The sequence below is a fragment of the Panicum virgatum genome, chromosome 2N (genome assembly GCF_016808335.1).
Source record: "Panicum virgatum strain AP13 chromosome 2N, P.virgatum_v5, whole genome shotgun sequence".
In the NCBI taxonomy this organism is placed as follows: domain Eukaryota; kingdom Viridiplantae; phylum Streptophyta; class Magnoliopsida; order Poales; family Poaceae; genus Panicum; species Panicum virgatum.
In genome coordinates, this window is record NC_053146.1 from 42,488,357 (window position 1) to 42,508,512 (window position 20,156).

A 20,156-nucleotide genomic window follows, 5' to 3' on the forward strand; every position below is an offset into this window, starting at 1 on the left:
GGGTGAAAAGTTAGCGAAAAGCACTTCGATGTGTGCTTTTCGTCGATAACAGCTGTACGCCTGCACTCCTCCGAACAGCGTCGTCGGCGTCGGGAGTCGGCGGCGTCCCCGATCTCCACAGCTCTTGCTTTGATGCACGTTCGTAACTGTGAACATCGGTAGGTGGTTTTTGTTGGTCGCTTGTCGCATGCGTCCAGATGGGCACGATGTGTATTGTGTAATGTGTTCGCGCGGAAGGGCGCGAGGGTTTCAACCATTTGATCGATGTGAGTTCACGTCTTCAGCATTTTCTACATTTTAATACTCAGGTCGTTTTATCTTTTCTATATTTATAGCTTTGTTGCCTACCTAGATACACTACGTTTAAAAACATTATAAACATTATATATTTAGAAAAAAAATAAAATAAATTTATAATTTGAAACGGAGGAAGTATACAAAGTTTATAGATTTCATTTACAGAGCTGGGTGACTTGAGGTTTAGGCTATTCTATATTAGTATATATGTCTGGAATTTGAGAAATTTTAGACGTTGTTGCATAAAAGATTCGAATTGGATAATAATAAATTCAAGGTGGCTAGTGGTACGGTGGCCGGAGTCAGCAGCAAGAAAAGCACCAAAATGGGTTGATGCTACCGTCAAGGGTGAAGGGACTGCCATGGCGAAATCCCGGCATGAAGATAGTTTCATTCCTACGTTCATTGCAATAATAAAAAGAAAAGAATGAAGAGCCGTCTAATCGTGATCTTATGGCTAAATTTGCCGTTCCTTAACTTATTTTTCAAGCATTTAATGTAGTAGTATAACTTTACAATTTGAAGCTTTACATGTACAACTATGCATATTTCAAAGTTGTTAAAAGGAAATCTTTACATGTACAATAAAATATGAACCTTAGCTGAAACTGGTTATACAAGTACCAGTTGGTCCAGTCCGCTGCTCCGTTATTATCTCAAGAACTTCCGCCGCCAGCCGAGATACCAGCCGTCCACCGCTCTACACGTGTCGTCATAGCCACGTGGCATCATCTTAACCCTCTGTCTCTTGCCTCGCAACACGTGTTCCCACCTCCTCTATAAATACCCGCTCACACAGCGAATTTACGGTCACCTCGAAAATTCTCTTCTTACTTACCGTTTCATGTGCCCACTCCCCTTCTCCGACGGTTACCAGCTTCACCAGCAATGCCGCCGCCAACGCCACCAACGGGCGAACCGAAGCGTCGCCGCCTGCTGGCGCTCCCGGCCGTGTGCCCGTGCGAGGGCATCGCGCCGGCGCCTCTACTCGCCTCCCTCCTCTCCCTCGCCGCCGATTTAACGAGCCGCGGGGCCGGAGACGCCGGCGCCTTCCCCGTGCTCCGCCGCGGCGTGCGGCAGGCAGTAAGGATCGCAGGCATCCTCCTCGCGTTCCTCGAGGAGATCCAGGAGGCGATGGAGGCGCTGGCGCTAGTGCTGCCGGCGCCGGCGGTGCCGGCGCTCACGGAGCTGCACGTGGCCATGCAGAAGCTGCGGTTCCTCCTCACGGACTGCGCGCGGCGGGGCGCGCGCCTGTGGGTGCTCGTCAACGCCGGGCTGGCCGCGTCCGAGCTCCGGGCGGTGCTCGGGTCCGTCGCGGCGGCCTTGGACGCGCTGCCGAAGGGCGTCGTGGATGCGTCAGTGGAGGCCGGGGAGCTCGCGCGGCTGGTGTCGGAGCAGGCGTGGCGAGTGCCGGTGCGTCCGGACACCGGGGACGAGCGTGCGGCGAGGACCGTGCGGTCGATACTGGAGCAGTTCAAGAGCGGCGTCTCGCCGGACGCCGAGGACGCCCGGCGGGTGCTCGAGCACATCGGTGTTCGCACCTGGTCGGAGTGCTCCGAGGAGATTGCCTTCCTGGAGGATGAGCTGCGCACGCGGATGGACGGCGCCGGCGATGACAGCTGCAGCGACGCGGTACTCATCAACAGCTTAATTGCGTTCCTGGTCTACTGCCGCGTCGTGCTGTTCGATCAGATCGACGTGAATCCAAAAGCGGACGCGGCGGCGCGGCCGGCCAGGTGCCCGGACTGGATCAGACCGGACGCGCTGCAGTGCCCCGTCACGCTGGACCTCATGACGGACCCGGTGACCGTGTCCACCGGCCAGACGTACGACCGTGCGTCCATTACTCGATGGATCAAGGCCGGGTGCCGGACGTGCCCGGTCACCGGTGAGCGGCTCCACACCGCCGACATGGTCCCGAACGCCGCGCTCCGCGGGATCATCGAGCGGATGCTGCTCAGCAACGGCGTCTCGCTTCCGGACGCTAGCAGCTCAGGGCACCGTCACGGCGCGCTCGGCAACGCACCCGCGCCGTTCGGACCGGCCGCCGCCAGTGCCGCCCGGCTCGCCGTCACCTACATCGTCGCCCAGCTCTCGACGGGTTCGAAGGAGGAGCGGCGGAAGGCGACCAGCGAGGCCCGCAAGCTGTGCAAGCACAGCGTGTTCTACCGCGCGTGCCTCGTGGAGGCGAACGCCGTGCCGTGGCTGCTGTGCCTCCTGTCCTCAACGGACACCTCCGTGCAGGAGAATGCCGTGGCTTCCCTCCTGAACCTCTCCAAGCACCCGGGGGGCCGGACGGCGCTCTTCGAGGCCGGCGGCGTGGGCCTCGTCGTGGACGTGATCAACGTCGGCGCCAGGGCCGAGGCGCGGCAGAACGCGGCGGCCGTCCTGTTCTACCTCTCGTCGGGCCCGGAGCAGGCCGAGGAGATCGGGCGCATCCCGGAGTCCATCCCGACGCTGGTGCAGCTCATCCGCGACGGCGCGCACCGCGGGCGCAAGAACGCCATGGTGAGCCTCTACGGCCTGCTCCAGTGCGCGAGCAACCACGGCAAGGCCGTCGCAGCCGGCGCCGTGGTCGCCCTCGCAGCTGTGCTGGCCGTGGACCCTGACGACCTCGCCGGCGACGCCGTGGCCCTGCTGGCGAGGCTCGCGGAGCACCCGGTGGGCGCGCAGGCCGTGCTGGCGCGCCCGGGCCTCGTCGCCCGCGTCGTGGAGGCCCTCGCGACGTCGGCGTCCCGGTCCGGGAAGGACCACTGCGTGGCGCTGCTGGTCTCGCTGTGCCGGCACGGCGGGGAGAAGGTGGTGGCGCTGCTGGGGCGGATGCCGGGGCTGATGGCGTCGCTGTACACGCTGGTGGCCGACGGCAGCCCGCAGACGTGCAAGCGGGCGAGGGCGCTGCTGAACATGATCCACCGGCATTACGAGATGGGCGACGCGCCGCCGGCGGCGTCCGCACCGGAGGCCGGCGAGCGCGTCGTTCGCGTGCTATAGCCGCAGGACCGAGACAAGACGTGCCGTAAGTACAGGATGTAGGAGGGTAGATCTTACTGTCAGCGAGTGATCGTTGTGAGAACATTTTTGCGAACTCTCAGCTCATGTTTTAGAAGAGCTAGGAACGGATTTTGCTGCTTCCTTTTTTGATGTTTTGTTACACTTCGATTGCTGTACACACACACACACACGAACACACGAAAGTACAGAGAAGTCTCTTGTGAGCTTGACTAAATCGACAGCAGTAGTAGAAAGTGTGGTAGTATAGGTTACAGTTTGGAACTTGTACATATGAGTTGCTTGCGTTAGTAACTGTGGAGATTCCAGTAAATTTTTTTACTGTGGCTATTTAAATCCATGACGGATTCTAGTATGGATAGCTCTGAGGCGAATTACTGGTGCTAAAAAGATCTAGGGAATCAAAGGACGGGTGTGCCTCAGTGACATAGGAGGCCGGACGAGGTAACTGAAGCTCAGAGTAGTACAGTTCGAAGTACTGGCGTGTGTCTTGATAAGGTTGCATCGTAGCAGTTGGCGTGATTGGAACAGCTCATGTTCGCGTGCTTTCAGCTCGAGCTCAGAGTAGTGCACAGGTAAACCGCAACCGAAAATTACAGAATTATATACTTTTATTTTTACAGCGGACACAAAGCCCGTCTAGCTCAGTCGGTAGAGCACAAGGCTCTTAACCTTGTGGTCGTGGGTTCGAACCCCACGGTGGGCGGCATTCGACCTTTTTTTGTTTGTCTCTCCATCTTTTTCCTAACTGTTTTTCCACTATTCGTTCCTTCAGATAGTATGCAATCATTTTTTTTCCCCTTGCGCTACCGCTACCGGCAGGTCAGCATTGCGCACTGCCGGCTGCGCTACCGCTACCGGCAGGTCAAGCTCCAGTAAACATCATCTAGCCGATTCAAAAGGTTGTGTTGTGTTTATATGTGAAAAGTGGAGTTGAAAAAGTACTGTAGCATTTTTCGTTTGTATGTGATAAATATTATTCTACTATGGACTAATTAGCTCAAAAGATTCATCTCGCAACGTACATCTAAATTGTGCAATAAATTATTTTATTTACTAACATTTAGTATTCCATGCATACGTAATTTACTATATTTAATATTTCGATGTGACGGAAATTTTGAAATTTTCAAGAAACTAAATACTGCCAAAGTAATAATCATATCTGGCGCCCGCTGTTGCGCTCAGCAGCGTTGACGTGTCAGGGAGGGGCGTGCGTACGTGCTACGATGCGATTGCGGCACAGCGCAAGTCGGCAGCGAATTCGACGCTTACACAGACCGCACTGACTTGACCCCACGAGACTGGCTCGCCTGGCACGTCGCCTCCATTTCATTAATCTCTCCTCCTTAACCCCATATAAAATTATAAAATGATAATACCAAAAATAATTGGGTCAGTCTGTGACCTGGGGCCCCCGACGCGGCCCCGCTCCCGCCGCTGCCTACGCATGGATCCGGTCGCACACGCCGAGCCGCCGCCGACGTGCTGCGTGCCTGCCTGCCCCCCTCCCGTGCCCCCACAGCTAGTGCCGGTCACGTGAGGCGCACCACCACTTGTTCGGTTTATTAGACAATTAATTAGTAGCTAATCGGGTTTAGCGTCCGTTGATTGCAACGCCCGACCTGATGCCGCTGCGTGAGATCTCGCCTCGGAGCGGAGCGGAGCGGCGCGGCGGCCTCGTGATCGGGTCACGGGAGAGACACATGCCTGGCTGGCTGGTTTAAGGAATTGCTCTTTTTTTGTGGTAAGTTTAAGGAATTGTTTGGACGGTGGCTTCGCGCGTTAAACAATTGGGCTGCCAGATCCTACGGTTTTTCTTTTCTTGTCCCCCGATACAAATCTGCTGCTTGATCCGAGGCCTGCTAGCTATCCATTTAACAAGAGACACGAGTGGAGGAAAGAGAGGTCTCTTTGGGGGTCCGGACTTGACTTACGGTGCTGTTAGTGGCAGTTTATTTCTGAATTCTGACGGTACGCAATGTTGGCAGCAGAGGAGTAGCACCTCAAAATACTGCTACATATGCAGAAGAGTAAAATGCACTGTGGGTCCTTAAACTAGTTGAGCCGTTCTATTCAGGTCCATGAACTTTGAAAATGTATTTTTAGGTCCAGGATCTATTTAAGTGAGTCACTTGAGGTCCAAAACGCCTCCGACTGCCTTTGAGCGTCTACATGGACGGCCAGCTCGGATTCGACATGGACTTAGATCCAACGTGGACTGCCTCTCCCTCTCTTCCTCCCCATCCCCTCCTCCGGCGTCCTTCCCGTGCCGCCGCCCCTACTCTGCTCCCTCCCTCCTCCGCCGGCGGGGGCAGAGAGCACCGCGTGGCCGTCGACCTCGTGCGCCGGTGGCCCGAGCGCACGCCGCCGCTGCTCCGCGAGCCCGCCGTGGCCCGAGCGCGTGCTACCTCAGCTCCGCAAGTTCGCGACTCGCCGGCCGCGCCTCGCCTCGCCACGCCTCCACTGCGAGCGGCCGGCGCGCGCGCGAGCTGAGGGGCGGAGGGGGAGGAGTGGCGCCGGCGATGGGGGCGCCTCGCCTCGCCTCCGCTGCGCGACGGAGGGAGCAGGGGAGGGCGAATGCCGGCCGCCATGGCCCCGCGGAGGACAGGCTTGACGGCGGAGCTCGGCTGCGGCCGAGCGCGAGCAGGCGGAGCTCAGGCGGGCACTGCGAGGACGGCGGAGGAGGAAGGGGGCGGCGCACGGTCTTCTAGGAGCTCTGCTCCGCTGCGCGAGGGAGGAGGAAGGTGGTGGCCGTGCGGATCCTCGCCGGGGAGGCCGGAGGAGGCCATGGCGAGCGTGCGCGCGCGGGCCGACCAGCGAGCAGCAGCGGCGTGCGAGCAGGGGGCGGAGCGGCGGCGTGCGGGAGAGCTCCGACAGAGAGAGAGAGGGGCGGGGAGAAGCGGACGGAGAGAGGGGGGTCGGGACGCCGCCGGAGCTCGGGGTCGAGGAGGTCGCCGCGCATCCGCCGCGGCTGCAGCCGCGCCCCGGCCCACCCGCCGCCGCCCAAGCCCATGGCCGCCGGGAGGAAGCGCCGGGAGGGAGGGAGGAGGAGGGGGCGGCCCCGCGCGGCGAGGGAGGAGGGAGGAGGGGTCGGCGCGCATGGGCCTGGCGCGCGTGCCGCCGCCGCGGGCAGCGCGCGCTCTCGCCGCCACCCCGCGCCCCTGCCACCGGAGGGGACGGGACGGCTCGCGGCCGGGGCAGGAAGGGAGGGCTGGGGCAGCTCGCCGGCAGGGAGAGAGAGGAGACGAAGGGAGGGAGGGCCGGGCCCCTGCTCGCCGGAGAGGGAGGAGGCGCCGAGAGAGCAGGGGGCGCCGCCGGCTAGAGGGAGGCGGAGGCGGAGGCGTGATGGAGGGAGAGGACGGGGGGGGGGGGGGGAGAGGGGTGAACAATAAAAAGAAAATCCACGTCAAAGCCGACTTGGCGATCCACGTAGACGGTCAGAGCAGGTCAAAGACGTTTTGGACCTCAATGGCACACTTAAATAGATCCTGGACCTAGAAATGTATTTTCAAAGTTTATGGACCTAAACAGAACAGGAGAACTAGTTTAAGGACCCACAGTGTATTTTACTCTATGCAGAATATAAATTGGCACTTGGAATCTGTTTAGTCCTTGTCGTTGGTAGGAGTACTCGGTTTACTCACCGAAGAAGAAGAACAAGAATAAGAAGGAACTTACGTGGCAACTAAATTCGAAAAAAAAAGTAAAGTCGAAAAATAGATAAAAGGGGCCACGAATCACGAATCACGCCCCTTTTATCACGAGACTCCACACGAGTCCATGACTGGGCGTCATTTTTTGACGGAGTCAGCGGCGGAAGGAAGACATACGTTTGGGCTTTTGGAACTCAGCCTGCGTACCAAACCCATCGACTGGAATGGCGGGCCGCGTTAAGTGGGCCACATCCTCCATCAGCATTAATTTAATTTAAGCCCATTGGAAAGATTTAAATCGCCATCTCCATCCAGCTGTCCGGCCAAGCCCACCGAGCATCTCACCCATCCACCGACAAGGCTCAAGGGTCATGAGTTTTTTTTAATTTTTATATTATTTATTTTGTGATTTTTCAAAAATATATACCGCAAATTTTTTTTACAGATCTGGCCACCTATCGCCAGTTCAAATGGCGTTAAGAGCATACCGCCGGATGAACTGGCGGTAGGGGTACCGTAGCGATGTTATCGCCGGTTCATCCGGCGGAATTTTTTTACCTAGGAAGCTCACTTTTAAAAAATCTTAACTAATTTATATGAACTCGGATGTAGACAAACTTTATATGGAAATTGTAGATCTCGACGAGATCTACAACTTTGTAGTTCAAACTTTTTTTCATTTGGGGCCATCTTGGTGCTTAAATAATCAATAAATGCTCCAGATCTAAAATTTAATTTTGGATCTGAAGCTTGTGACAATTATTTGAGCACCAAAATGGCTTCGAATGAAATAATTTTGAACTACAAAGTTGTAGATCTTGTTGAGTTCTATAGTTTCTATATAAAGTTTATCTCCACACGAGTTCATATAAATTAATTATAATTTTTTGAAGGTGTACTGTCCAGTGTTCAGACCAAAATTTAAATTTTAGATCCGAAATTTATTGTTATTTGAGTACCAAGATGGCTCCAAATAAAAAAAGTTTGAACTGCAAAGTTGTAGATCTCGTCGAGATCTACAATTTTCATATAAAGTTTATCCCCATACGAGTTCATGTAAATTAGTTATGATTTTTTGAAAGTGAGCTGCACAGGTAAAAAAAAATTCCGCCGGATGAACCGGCGATAACATCTCTACAAGGAGGCTAGATGTGCAAAAAAAATTTGCGGTATATATTTTTGAAAAATAAAAAAATAAATAATATAACAATAGAAAAAACTCAAGGGTCATCCTATGCCATGGGCCTTGGCCACTGCCTCTCCCGTGATTTCTACTACTGCTATGTTTGTCACGAATTAGAAAGTTATGTCCCTAAAAAAACGAATCAGAAAGTTATTTTTAAAAAAATTCATATACTACAATATTACTTTTTCTTAACTTTCACAAAGTATAAAAGTGACTATTTTAAATAAAAGCACGTTTCATAAAAGTTACTTTTAATATTAATATATTATGAAGTTACTTTTTGTAATTTTTACAGAGTACAAAGTTACATTCTTAACATTAGATTGTAAATTATTTTTAAATTAAAAATAAAAACTTTCATTTTTTAGAAATCCGAAGGGATTGTACTTTCCATTTTAAGAAAATTTGTCAGCTCTCATTTTAAGACTAAGACCCTGTTTGGTTTGAGGGACTTTTGTAGAAGTCTCTGGGACTTCTGGGACTTTTAAACCAAACAGGTTGGGACTTTTATGGACTTTTTTGGGGTAAAGACTTTTTTTTGGAGAAGACCCTCATGAGGAGCGTTTTGAGACTTTTGGGCTATATTTCCACCTACTACCCCCTACCCTACTCCCGGTCCGCCCCTCCCCCACCCCGACACGCTCTCCCCCCTCATCCACATCCTCTAGCTCTCCCGTCCTCTCCCCAACCTGAGCCCCTCTCCGCCGCCGCCGCCACCCCAACCGCCCGCTGTAGCCCCCACCATCATCCACATCCTCTAGCTCTCCCGTCCTCTCCCCCACCTGAGCCCCTCTCCGCCGCCGCCGCCACCCCAACCGCCCGCTGTAGCCCCCACCAGCAGCGCAGTGCATCCCTCCCCTGCCAGCACGTCCTTTCGCCGCTCGCGCGTCCCTAGGCCGCCCGCTCTAGCCCCTGTCGGCGCCGCGCAAGGCCCCGCCGTCGCGCGCAACCCCCGCCGGGTCCGACCATGAAGCTGGCGAGCTCGGCGTTGCGGAGGCCCAGCCCGCGCAGAACACGTCGTTGATGACGTCCTCCTTGTGCCTCTCCACCTCCTGCGCTGCGGCGCGCACCGCCGCCTCGTCATCCCCGACGCCGCTCTCGCCATCCGAGGACGGCGGCCGCGGCTGCGGCGGCCAGGGAGGAGACGGTGCTCACGGCAACATGGACGCGCGCAGCGGCAGAGAGGCGGTCGCGGAGGAGTGCGACGCGACGGCGGCCGCGTCCCCATTGCCGGCAAGCACGAGGAGGTCGACGAGCCGCGCGAGCGGGGGAGACTGGTGCCCTTCATTTCCTGTGCATTCAGGGGTATTTTTATACTTTGTCAACTTTATTAAATGATATTTAGTCTCTCTAGTCTCTGAAACCAAACAGGGTGAGACTTAAGTTTAGCTACAAGGACTTTTGGAGAGTTTAGGGACTTTTGGAAACCAAACATGGTCTAAATGGAGAGGCCTCTTGTTATGGGCTAGTCCGGCCCAACTTTTGACGATCATTGGACAACACATTGCAGAGTGTAGTCACTTCTAATGTTAGACTTAGAAATGGTCACTCAACTTTTGACGATCATTGGACAACACATTGCAGAGTGCAATCACTTCTAATGTCAGACTTAGAAATGGTCACTTTCAGGGTAGAAAGTGATCGTGAACAGTTTAATAAAGCATTGATTTATCATGAGAAGATACAGTATCAATACTAGAAATACCCAAAACCCAAATTTATACAGTATAATGCAACACTAGCTAGGTTAATACTGCTGCTCGTTCCACAGCCATGCCCAGTTGCTGAGCTGCGCCCCGTCCTCTTCGGCAGCCGCGGCTAGCAACATGTCGGGGTTGGGGAGGAAGAAGGCGCCATCGTCACCGTCGCCGCCACCACAATCATCCTCTGATGAAGACGGTGGCGAGCGCGCGCCGGCCAGGTAGGACTCCGGGCTGTCGCCGGCTCCCCCTGTGTAGCCTGCCGCCGGCGCCGCGCCTGCGGTGGTGGCGGTCTCGGTGCAGAGCTGATCTTGTTCGAAAGAAGCGTAGGTTGCCGCCTTCAGAGCAGTGGCTGGCACCGAGGACTCCTTGGCTTGCAGCTTGTCAGTCAGCGTGATTACCTGACATGAATGTTGATGGGTATCTGTAAATCTAACGTGTATATATGATTTACGCAAAAAGATTTGTAAGGTTCGTATTTCCTGACCTGCTGGTCAGGCCAGACCATGATACTGAAACGTACTCCATCAACAACAACAACTGCTAGTGACATGTGAATTAGTAATGCAGTGTGTGCCTCTGCCGCCACAGTAGTGGCCCTACTAATCATCGTGATCTCTCCACCTTTTATAAATATTTCACATTTCGAATGCAAGTTTGAAAGATTACTCCGCTCTTTTTTTTCTGCACAAAAGAGCTCTTCCTAATTCACTAAATTGTTCGAAGATACTGGACTTTTGGGTTTGAAAAAAATTCAGAAGGTATGTCTGAAATAGAGAGTGATTGATAGAGCAATTCTTGCTCGTAAGTTCCAAAGTTTTGGAAGTCTCTTATAATTAGGTAGATTCTAGTATCCAATCTTCGGGAGGAATTCCAGTTACCATCCTCCGAGATGCCACCCTTAATACCAATGTTGGTTGGCTTCCGCGATGGATTATTTTTGGCGGCTATTATGATTAGCGAAGTTGACTAGAGACCTAGAGCTCATCGATCGGGTTCTTATCATTGTGGAATCTGCTAACATATTTGTTAACTACCCCTCCTAGGGCCTAGATGGGTTGTTTACCTATCACTCAGGTATTGGCTTATATACACAAGCCACATCCAAATTATGTTAACATACTCTTTTTTTTTCTTAAAAAAAGAAGTTGAGTGTTGCAATAAATTAAGGTATTTTAGAGAAGTTCAACAAAACTTTTAATTATACTAACTCTTTCTAGAAGTTACAACAAGACACATGTACGCGAGCGTGGCAAGGGACTAAGGCCATGTTAGGTTTTATAATCATAAATCCCGTCACACGCATGTTTAAACATCAATTAGAAGCACTAAATATAAATTTATTACAAATCTAATTTCATAAGTCCTGACTTATTCAGAAGACGAATCTATTAAACATAATTAGTTCATAATTTGTCCACTAATTGCTACAGTAGCCATCCTCTAATTGTGCATTAATTATACTTAATGGATTCGTCTAGAATTCTAATTGCAACTTATGTAATTATTTTTATATTAAATTGACATCTGAACATTCGAATTGATATCCTAACATTCGATGTGACAACTATCTTTTACAATGATTGTAAAGTACCAATGGGTACTTTCAGGTACTTTTACCTTAAACTTTTTTCTAGCCGTTAATCTATGAAAAGTATTTATAAAAATAAAATAAAATTAGTATTCGGTCCCACTTTTTGGTATTTGGTCCCACATTTTGAAAATATCAAGTATTTTGGGGTGTTTAGTTGGTGAAAAAGTTTGGGTTTGGCTACTGTAGCACATTTCGTTGTTATTTGACAATTAATGTCCAATCATGAATTAATTAGCATCATTAGATTCATCTCGTAGGAATAAGTTAGACTATGTAATTAGTTATTTTTTTCAACTGCATTTAATGCTCCATGGATGTGTTCGAAAATTCGATATGACGGGTACTGCGCAAATTATTTTGGGAACTAAACGCAACCTTTATCCTAGGTACTTTTAGGTACTTCTTACCTTCACCACTATAGGATTTTATCAGTTGGATGGCTCTTAGTTTTTCAGTCATTGTAAAATTTTTCAAATTTAATATAACTTCTCTTTGCGAAATAAGTTTAATATAACTTAACCACAACTCTAGGAATAAATTAACTGTAACTAGAGATCCAAGTGCTAGACCTTAAACTCTAGGAAGTTCATAATACTCAGGAAGAGGAAAGAAGAAGAAGAAGAAGAAGAAAAGAGGAAGGAAAAAATTCTGGTGCTGGCACTCATATAACAATCCTGTTCCAAAAGTTATTTATTTTTCGAAGAATTCCTGAAATTGGTGGTTAAATTACCTGCATGGGAATGCCTAACTACTAAGTGCAGGGTTAAATGATGGCCCGCCGGATTGATGACCTCACCTGTGACCGGAGGCGATCGTTGTCGGCCAGGAGCGCGTCGCGGCCGGCGAGGAGCTCGTCGTGGGCGGCCCTGAGGCGGTTGAAGTCCTGCTCGAGCTGCTTGGCCTTCCAGCGCGCGCGGCGGTTCTGGAACCACACGGCCACCTGCCGCGGCGCGATCCCGAGCCTCCGCGCCAGCTCGCTCTTGCGCTCGGGCTCCAGCTTCCGCTTCTCCTCCTCGAAGCTCAGCTCCAGCTCCCGCACCTGCTCCGCCGTCAGCCGGCGCTTCGTCCGCTCCTGCGGCCCGCCGTGCAGCTCGTAGTCGAAGCCGGCCAGCTCATCGTCTCCGAGCTCGAGCTGGAGCTGCAGCTCCTCGTGCGCCGCCGTTAGCTGGAACGGCCGCTTGCGGCGCCGCCAGCCGTCCGCCGCCCCGGCGGCCCCCACCACCGGCGCGCCTGCAGACGAGGACATGAGCAACGGGTATATTTATTCCACGAAGGCACGAACTAGCTAGAAGGAAGACGTCACGATCACTGACTTCGAAGGAAGCCGCCGCCGCCGCCGCCGCCAAAGAGAAACACCTGTCCGCCGCCTTCGCCGGCGGCGCGGAATGGCGCGACGGAGCTGATCATGTTGCGGCCGGAGTCCATGTATGTGCCAATTTACTAACAACGAAGTAAAAGAACAACGTATCTTTGTACGCGCACACTCACGTGAATCGGTGTACGTATGTACGCTCCTCCACCTCCTCTAGAAACACGGAGGTGTCGCCGGCGGCCGGAGCTAGCCTGATCAGAAGGAGGTCGCGGTGGCCGGGAACTTGTGGCGGAAGAAGCTGGTGCTCCACGGCGCGCGCGTTGACGACTTGGTGGGGTACAGCGTGAACGCCATGGCGCCGACGCCGGGGAAGGGCGCAGGCTTCGCCACCGCAGGTTTTGTGCGACGACACACGCAGTGGCCGGAGAAGCTGGCCGGCGGTGTCGTCTACGAGTTTGATCAGACGCAGACCCAGTGGAATGAGGACTGGAAGAAGGGGAGTCGTCTTCAGTGGCGGGAATTGGTGAGGAAACCGGGTAAACTCTGAAGCTTGGAGGAGGATGGAATTTATAGGAGCAAAGGGCATTTGGAGGGCGTGGCCGCGTGGGGCGTAGTGACAGAAATACCCTTTTGGGTTAGTGAGGTTCATTGCCTCTTGATTCCGGGGATTAAGGCCTATATGTCTCCTTCAGTATTTAATGAAGTATCTTTTTTAGCTGGTTTATTTAGAGCTTGTAAAATTAGTGAATTGTGCACAGGGGCGGATCTAGGGGGTGAGGGGGCTCCAGCCCCCCTACTGCCCAAAACTCTATGGAGCCCCCACAGCCCCCCTAAAATTTTGGAGACCATTGATGAAGGAAGGGAGGGAGTAAGGAAGAAGAAGGGTCACCAGCCCCCAGCCTTCCATTCCTGGCTTCACCACTGATTGTGCAGACAATAGTTTGAAGAAATCCTGGGAACTTAAATTTTCATATGATGTCATTGTCATGTGCTACGACAAAGACCAATCAACTACAACAATTTCATAAAAAATATTAAAAAATAGAAGCATAAACTGCAAGCTGTTGACAGTTTACTGCTGGTCCTATTGTACTCTGTATATATGAGCATATGCATCTTGTGACACCGTTTCGTGCAAGTAGAAGGACAAGACACCCGCTCAAAAAAAAAGGACACGACACAAGCTCCACACATCATAGCTCCCTTTGGAAACCTAAAAAGCTAACTAGAAACGGTTCTGGTAATGGTCCACCACACATTGAATTTTCATGCACTATCTTAACAAGTTATCGAGCTTACTAAACACAGTTATGTCAGCTTCATGACTGGGCGACACGTATAATTAACCAGCTAAGGATTTAGTTGCGGTGCCATGACCATGACTATCATTTGAGGGTGTGATGGGATCATGCGACATGGTATTTGTGGCAAGTAGCTGATGAATTTGTTAGCCCAATTTTGAACACGTACTTGGCCGATCGATATGCAACTTGTGAATAAGTTTATCTTATTCTTGATTCGCGCTTATGCCTTTTCACCCACAATTCGGAAAACAAAGGTTGAATATGCTTGGAATTCAACTCAAGATGACATGAGAGAAGCAACAAGTTGTTCTCCTTTTCCTCTCCCCTTCTCCAGTTGTAGATAATGTAACTTTAAACTATAGTAATACCGATATAATTTAATCGCACTTTTGCTCATAGCTAGATAGATTAATGCAACATCTAATACTTAGCTTTTCTAGCTCATAAATATGAGAATGGGACAAACATTGTCAAACAGATGTAGTAACTTGTAAAAGGAAAAAAATCATTTTGTGACTCAATTTTATTTCTAATTATGTGTGGCCAATTTGTAATTTAATTACATATATGCTTCAAGCAAAAGAACATGGATATATCTCGAATAAGCTCAATCTCTTCACCGACTGGTAAAATAATTGTGCACTTCTCGAGTATTCGCATCTAATATGCTTTACATCTAATATGCTTTCTCCGTGATAATTAGCAAACACCAGTACAGTGCAGAGTATCACAAGACATATTCTGCAAGCATTTCCGTACAAGATTAGAACCAACGGTTATGTTTACATTTAGTGCAAAACATAGCATCTCGCAAGTTTTTAGATGAAGGAACTTTATTAAATAACAAAGTTCCAGCCTATGTACTAAACTTGTACACGTAGCCCTTACGATAAAAAGAGAGAAGAAATAAAGGTAATGTGACTCAAAACAAAACTATTGGAATTTGGGCCGGTTTGAAGTGGGGAAACAAAAGAAGATGTTTGGATCCAGGGAAATTTTTAGTCCAGGTCACATCAGAAGTTTGGATGCCAATTAGGGGACTAAACATGAGCCAGCTATAAACTAATTGCATAAGATGGAGCTGATTCACAAGATAAATCTATTAAGCTTAATTAATCCATTATTAGCACACATTTATTGTAGCACAATATAGTCAAATTATGGACTAAGTAGTCTTAATAGTCTCGTAAATTGGCCACCATTGATACCATTGGTTTTAATAATTAGTCTATATTTAATCTTACGATTACTAATTGGAGGCTCCTTTTGAAGCCTCACGTGAAGCCACATAGAATCCTAGGTAGATACTCTAGAAATTTTCATAAAAATCAGAAACATCTGACTGTCAATCCGACAACTCTAATCATAATAGTCATTGGATCTGCTTTCTCTCCTAATAAATTACCCATCTCTGCCATTATGAAAATAGACTAAAGTAACTCCCTAAACATGTATCTAAATTACCCACCTCCACCATTATAAAACAAAATCCAAAGTAACCGCCTAATCTTTATGTAAATTACCCACCTATGCCATTAGAAAAATAATACAAATAACCCCTTAAATTTATATATAAATTATACGATTATATAATTATTAAAGTTAAAGTAACCCCTAAATCTGAATCTACATTATATAACTATAACAAAATATTAAAGTGCGCCATTAGAAAATTCTAATTACTATTCTATTATTATTAATATATTATTTATGTTGTTGCTTATATAAAGATACTGCCCACGATATGTGTCACCCCTATAGACATGCATAATGGAAGAGATAAGAGTAGCAATTTACAAATAAATGGTTCAATAAACTGTATATCAAATACACATGAAGGTGTAATGCAAAATAAAATCTATTGCAACTAGATAATGATAAATAATATGTGTTAGAATATTTAATAGATGAAAGATGATGTGAGATAGATAATTATAATTATTAGCTATAAGCTTTATATTTATATTATTTTCTACTTAACCCGTGCGGGAGCACGGGTTGATAGGCTAGTATTCCTAATTGGTGTCCAAACACCGATGTGACAGGACTACAGTTTATTTCGGAGGAAACAAGCAAATGCTCTGTTCCATAGTATATGCTTCTGCTGCAGTGGAACTAGACCTAGACGACAAATCAACGATGCGGTTATTCCCATCGTTCATCTTAATATCAGATACCCTAGATAGGCATTTGATCCTTACCAATCTCAGTTAAACAATGCAAGCACAAATACTTCTGTATTCGTATCTGATCTCACTTTTGATAGCATTTGCGGGCGTTTGTCCTCCCATAAGGAACCAAGAAAGAATAACTTCACTCTTATCTGAAGAAAAAGAATATAATCCTGATGTGTAGGTGTGAGGAAATGTAACTTTCAGCTAGTACTCAAATATGCCCTTTAGATGCATTGCTTGGTGCCATGTTTCACATGGCGCTAGGAATCCCTTTAGTCTAACCCTCAGCTGCCGCCTGACGCTGCCACTCAGGTGTGTGTGTCAGGAACACTCGTGAATTGACCTTTTATCATATATTCTTCAGGCCAGATTCAGAGAATCAAATGGACAAATGTAATGTTCTTGGCCAACCACTTGTTCCACGCGGGCTGCAGGCCGGCTAGCAGCTGCAGGTGGCGTTGCAGTAGTCAATTCTGATCCCCACTATATATATCCTGAAGAGATAACATTTTTTTTCTATATTTTCATGCTGTTTTTTAATTTCTCGTTGATTCTCATTGAGTGAAGTTTCTGTTCTTAGCAGGGCGTCATTTTGATGAGACTGGAGGATGCTCAACACCTGTGCAAGTGTGAAGGGTTGGGTACTTGGGGGCTGGGTGTGTGTGGAGTTGTGTTGCCATCACAGGAACTGGTCTGACTTTTGTAGTTTTCTGCTGCCATCAACGACCTAATAAGATGATGTGTCACAATTAGCTGGTTAGTTAAACTTATCCGTTTGCCATAGTTTTTGTGTTCTTTTGCGCCAGTTGTCTGCTTGCCCAGTGGGCTGCTGGGTGTCGGCATATAAACTGGGAGAGGAAAAAAAACTCAGGATAAAGGAATCATGAAAAAAAAACTTTTACATGAAAAGAATTGACATCAAGGTTCCTGAGAGAATCATCTAATTTGTGGGACTGCAAATCCTTGTGTTTCTTGTTTTAGCCCTTGTTTAGATTTTTTTTGGAAATGAGAACATTTTATTAATTTCAAGAAGTTACATCGAGTGGATACAATGACTTGAAACCATTCCCAGCCTCCGTCCATTGGGCACACAGCCTACTAGATTTTAGGTTTAACAGACACATTAATGACTTTCGATCCTGAGACTAGAACGCCACCCATGTGCCTGGGTAAAAAAATCCTTTGCCACCCGCTCCAACCACCGAGAGGTCACAACAAGCACCTCCTGGGAAGTAGGCTGTTGTAGGGTAGCCCATGTACGAAGCCAGTGCGTAGTTCTGTAGATAACCTGCAAAAAATAAGATTGTTTATTTTCAAATATAGCGTCATTCCTGCAGAGCCAGACAGACCAGCACATGGCTGCCACTCCCACCATGATGAGTGATTTATGATGTTTTGAAATTCCATTCAGCCAGCTCCCGAACATGTTCGATATACTTGTGGGTTGGCGGAGACCCCATGCCATGTATACCGTGGCCCAAGCCATCCGCGCAAAACTGCAGTCTAGGAATAGATGCTGAATTGTTTCATTTTCATGACAGAAGCAGCACTGTTGATTACCCTGCCAGTTCCTTTTCGCCAAGTTATCCTTTGTGAGGATGATGCCGCGCCTAATGTACCAGAGGAATATCTTGATTTTTAAAGGTAGTTTCAGCTTCCATAATTTCTTGTTGACATTGGGAACGTTCTGACTTATTAATCCCCAGTAATGTGACTTTACTGAGAAGACACCTGCCGGGTCAAGATTCCATCTGAACTCATCCTCATCGTGGCTGAGTGTGATGGGAGCCAGTTGGGCTGCTAGGTCATTCCACATTGCTAGTAGTTATTTCCGATGAGATCCCTACGCCAAGATAGATTGGGTGTTGGCGCTAAAAGCACTTGACCCACTGTATCATGTTTTCTCCTTGTAATATTATATAGTTGCGGGTATTGTTGTCTCAAGGGTGTGTTACCTAGCCAAATGTCTTCCCAAAATCTAACTTGTGACCCATTCTTTATAACGAAGGTCCCAAACCGGAGGAACTCACTTTTTGCTTTCATCAAGCTTGCCCAGAAATGAGAGTCACCACTTTTCCAATGGACTTGAACCAACGGTTTAGTCCCTAGATATTTGTTGCGTAGAATCTGCCGCTAAGTACCATCTATTGTCAACAGTCGGTACAACCACTTGCTGAGCAATGCGATGTTTTTAAGTTCGAGATTTTGTATCCCTAAACCTCCTTAATCTTTAGGTTGGCACAGGATATCCCACTTTGCTAGCCGATATTTTTGTTTGTGCTCATCGCTTTACCAGAAGAACCGAGATCGGAAGTAATCCAACTTCTTGCGAACCCCTTTTGGAATCACGAAGAAGGACATCATGTACATCGGTAGGCTGCTAAGAACTGAGTTGATCAAGGTTAGCCGCCCTCCGGTGGAAAGGTTTTTCCCTTTCCAGCTACTGAGGCGCTTTTCAAAACGTTCTTGTACTCTCAACCAATCGTTGTTTGACAATCTCCGAAAATGGATCGGGATGCCCAAATAACGAATAGGAAAGGTACCGGTGTTGCATCCGAACAGCTCCCTGTACTGATCCTCAAAGTCCTTGGCCTCACCAAAACAAAAGAGCTCACTCTTGTGGAAGTTAATTTTCAGACCCGATAACTGTTCAAAGGCACAAAGAATTAACTTCATGTTTTGAGCCTGTTCCAGGTCATGCTCCATAAAGAGAACGGTATCATCAGCGTACTGTAGGATGGAGAGGCCGCCCTCAACTAGGTGCAGCACCACACCCCTCAGCTGATTGTCCACTTTGGCTCTATTTATGAAAATAGATAGCATATCGGCTACTAAGTTGAAAAGGATGGGTGAGAGGGGGTCGCCCTGTCTCAGACCTTTCCTTGTTTGGAAGAATGGGCCTACCTCATCATTGACGTTGATTGCTATACTCCCGCCCGATATAAAGGATTTGATCCACTGTATCCATTTTGGTGCAAATCCTTTCATCCGGAGCGTTTGTAGTAGAAAATCCCATCGTACTTTGTCATAAGCCTTTTCAAAGTCTATTTTGAATATGATTCCACTCTGGTTTTTGCGATGGAGCTCATGCACCGTTTCATGAAGAATAACCACTCCTTCGAGTATGTTACGTCCTCTCAGAAATGCTGTTTGAGTGGGGCTAATCAAGTGATCCGCAACCGAGTTGATGCGGATGGTTGCCACTTTTGTGAGGATTTTAAAGCTTACGTTCAGCAAGCAAATGGGTCTGAATTGTTGGATTTTGCTTGCGTCGTGTGTTTTAGGTAGTAACGTGATTACCCCATAATTTAGGCTGAAGACTGGTAAGTCTCCAGTATGCAACTCATGGAACACTTGCATCAGGTCCTCCTTGATGATGTCCCAAAAGTGCTGGTAGAACTCAGCTGGAAAACCATCAGGGCCTGGAGCTTTGTTGTGCTCCATGTCGAAAACGGCGTCTCGAATCTCCTTTTCAGTGAAAGGGGCCGTGAGAAAATCGTTTTCGGGTTGGCTGACTTGGGGTATGTCTCCTGTCCTGTGCTCATCAGTATAGAAATTGTTATCCTCGGGAGGGCTGAAGAGATCTTTGTAGAACTGTGTGATATAGGTTTTGAGATTGTTCTGACCCTCAACCTTGATCCCCTCATGGTCCAGTGAAAAGATACATTTCTTGCGATGTTTGCCATTCGCAACCATCTGGAAGTATCTCGTATTGGAGTCTCCAAGGAGGACATCATTTGCTTTGGCCCGCTGGTAGAACTTGATCTCTTCCTCCCGAAGGAGTTTGATCAAGCCATCACGTGCGGTCTCCAGCTGTGATCTTTCATCATCTGTGAGTGGTCTGGTTTCTGCTAAGGTATCTAGAGATGTGACAGTGTTCTAGAAGTGTTGTTTTTGGGTCTTGTATTCCCCTTGTATGTGAGC

General features: G+C 48.7%; 2 protein-coding genes and 1 non-coding gene across 4 annotated transcripts; 2 read left to right on the forward strand and 1 right to left on the reverse strand.

The window, feature by feature from the left end:
• Window positions 1-1,104: 1,104 nt before the first annotated feature.
• Window positions 1,105-3,642, forward strand: LOC120660548 (U-box domain-containing protein 19-like). Its single transcript, XM_039939119.1, has one exon. It carries the CDS (start codon window positions 1,186-1,188, stop codon window positions 3,286-3,288), a length of 2,103 nt encoding a protein of 700 aa, XP_039795053.1. The 5' UTR covers window positions 1,105-1,185; the 3' UTR covers window positions 3,289-3,642.
• Window positions 3,643-3,939: 297 nt separating this feature from the next.
• Window positions 3,940-4,012, forward strand: TRNAK-CUU. Its single transcript has one exon. It is a non-coding gene; the product is annotated as a tRNA-Lys (tRNA).
• A 5,737-nt stretch (window positions 4,013-9,749) lies between these two features.
• On the reverse strand, window positions 9,750-13,355 carry LOC120660549 (homeobox-leucine zipper protein HOX25-like). Of its 2 annotated transcripts, XM_039939120.1 has the most exons (4): window positions 12,931-13,355; window positions 12,756-12,841; window positions 12,239-12,672; window positions 9,750-10,249 (listed from the first exon to the last, which is right to left on the reverse strand). In XM_039939120.1, the coding sequence occupies exons 1-4, from the start codon at window positions 13,338-13,340 to the stop codon at window positions 9,896-9,898; spliced, it is 1,284 nt and encodes a 427-aa protein (XP_039795054.1). In that variant the 5' UTR covers window positions 13,341-13,355; the 3' UTR covers window positions 9,750-9,895. The 2 variants fall into 2 exon arrangements, with proteins under 2 accessions (XP_039795054.1, XP_039795056.1); XM_039939122.1 differs by having other exon boundaries at window positions 12,756-13,274.
• Between the last annotated feature and the right edge of the window lie 6,801 nt (window positions 13,356-20,156).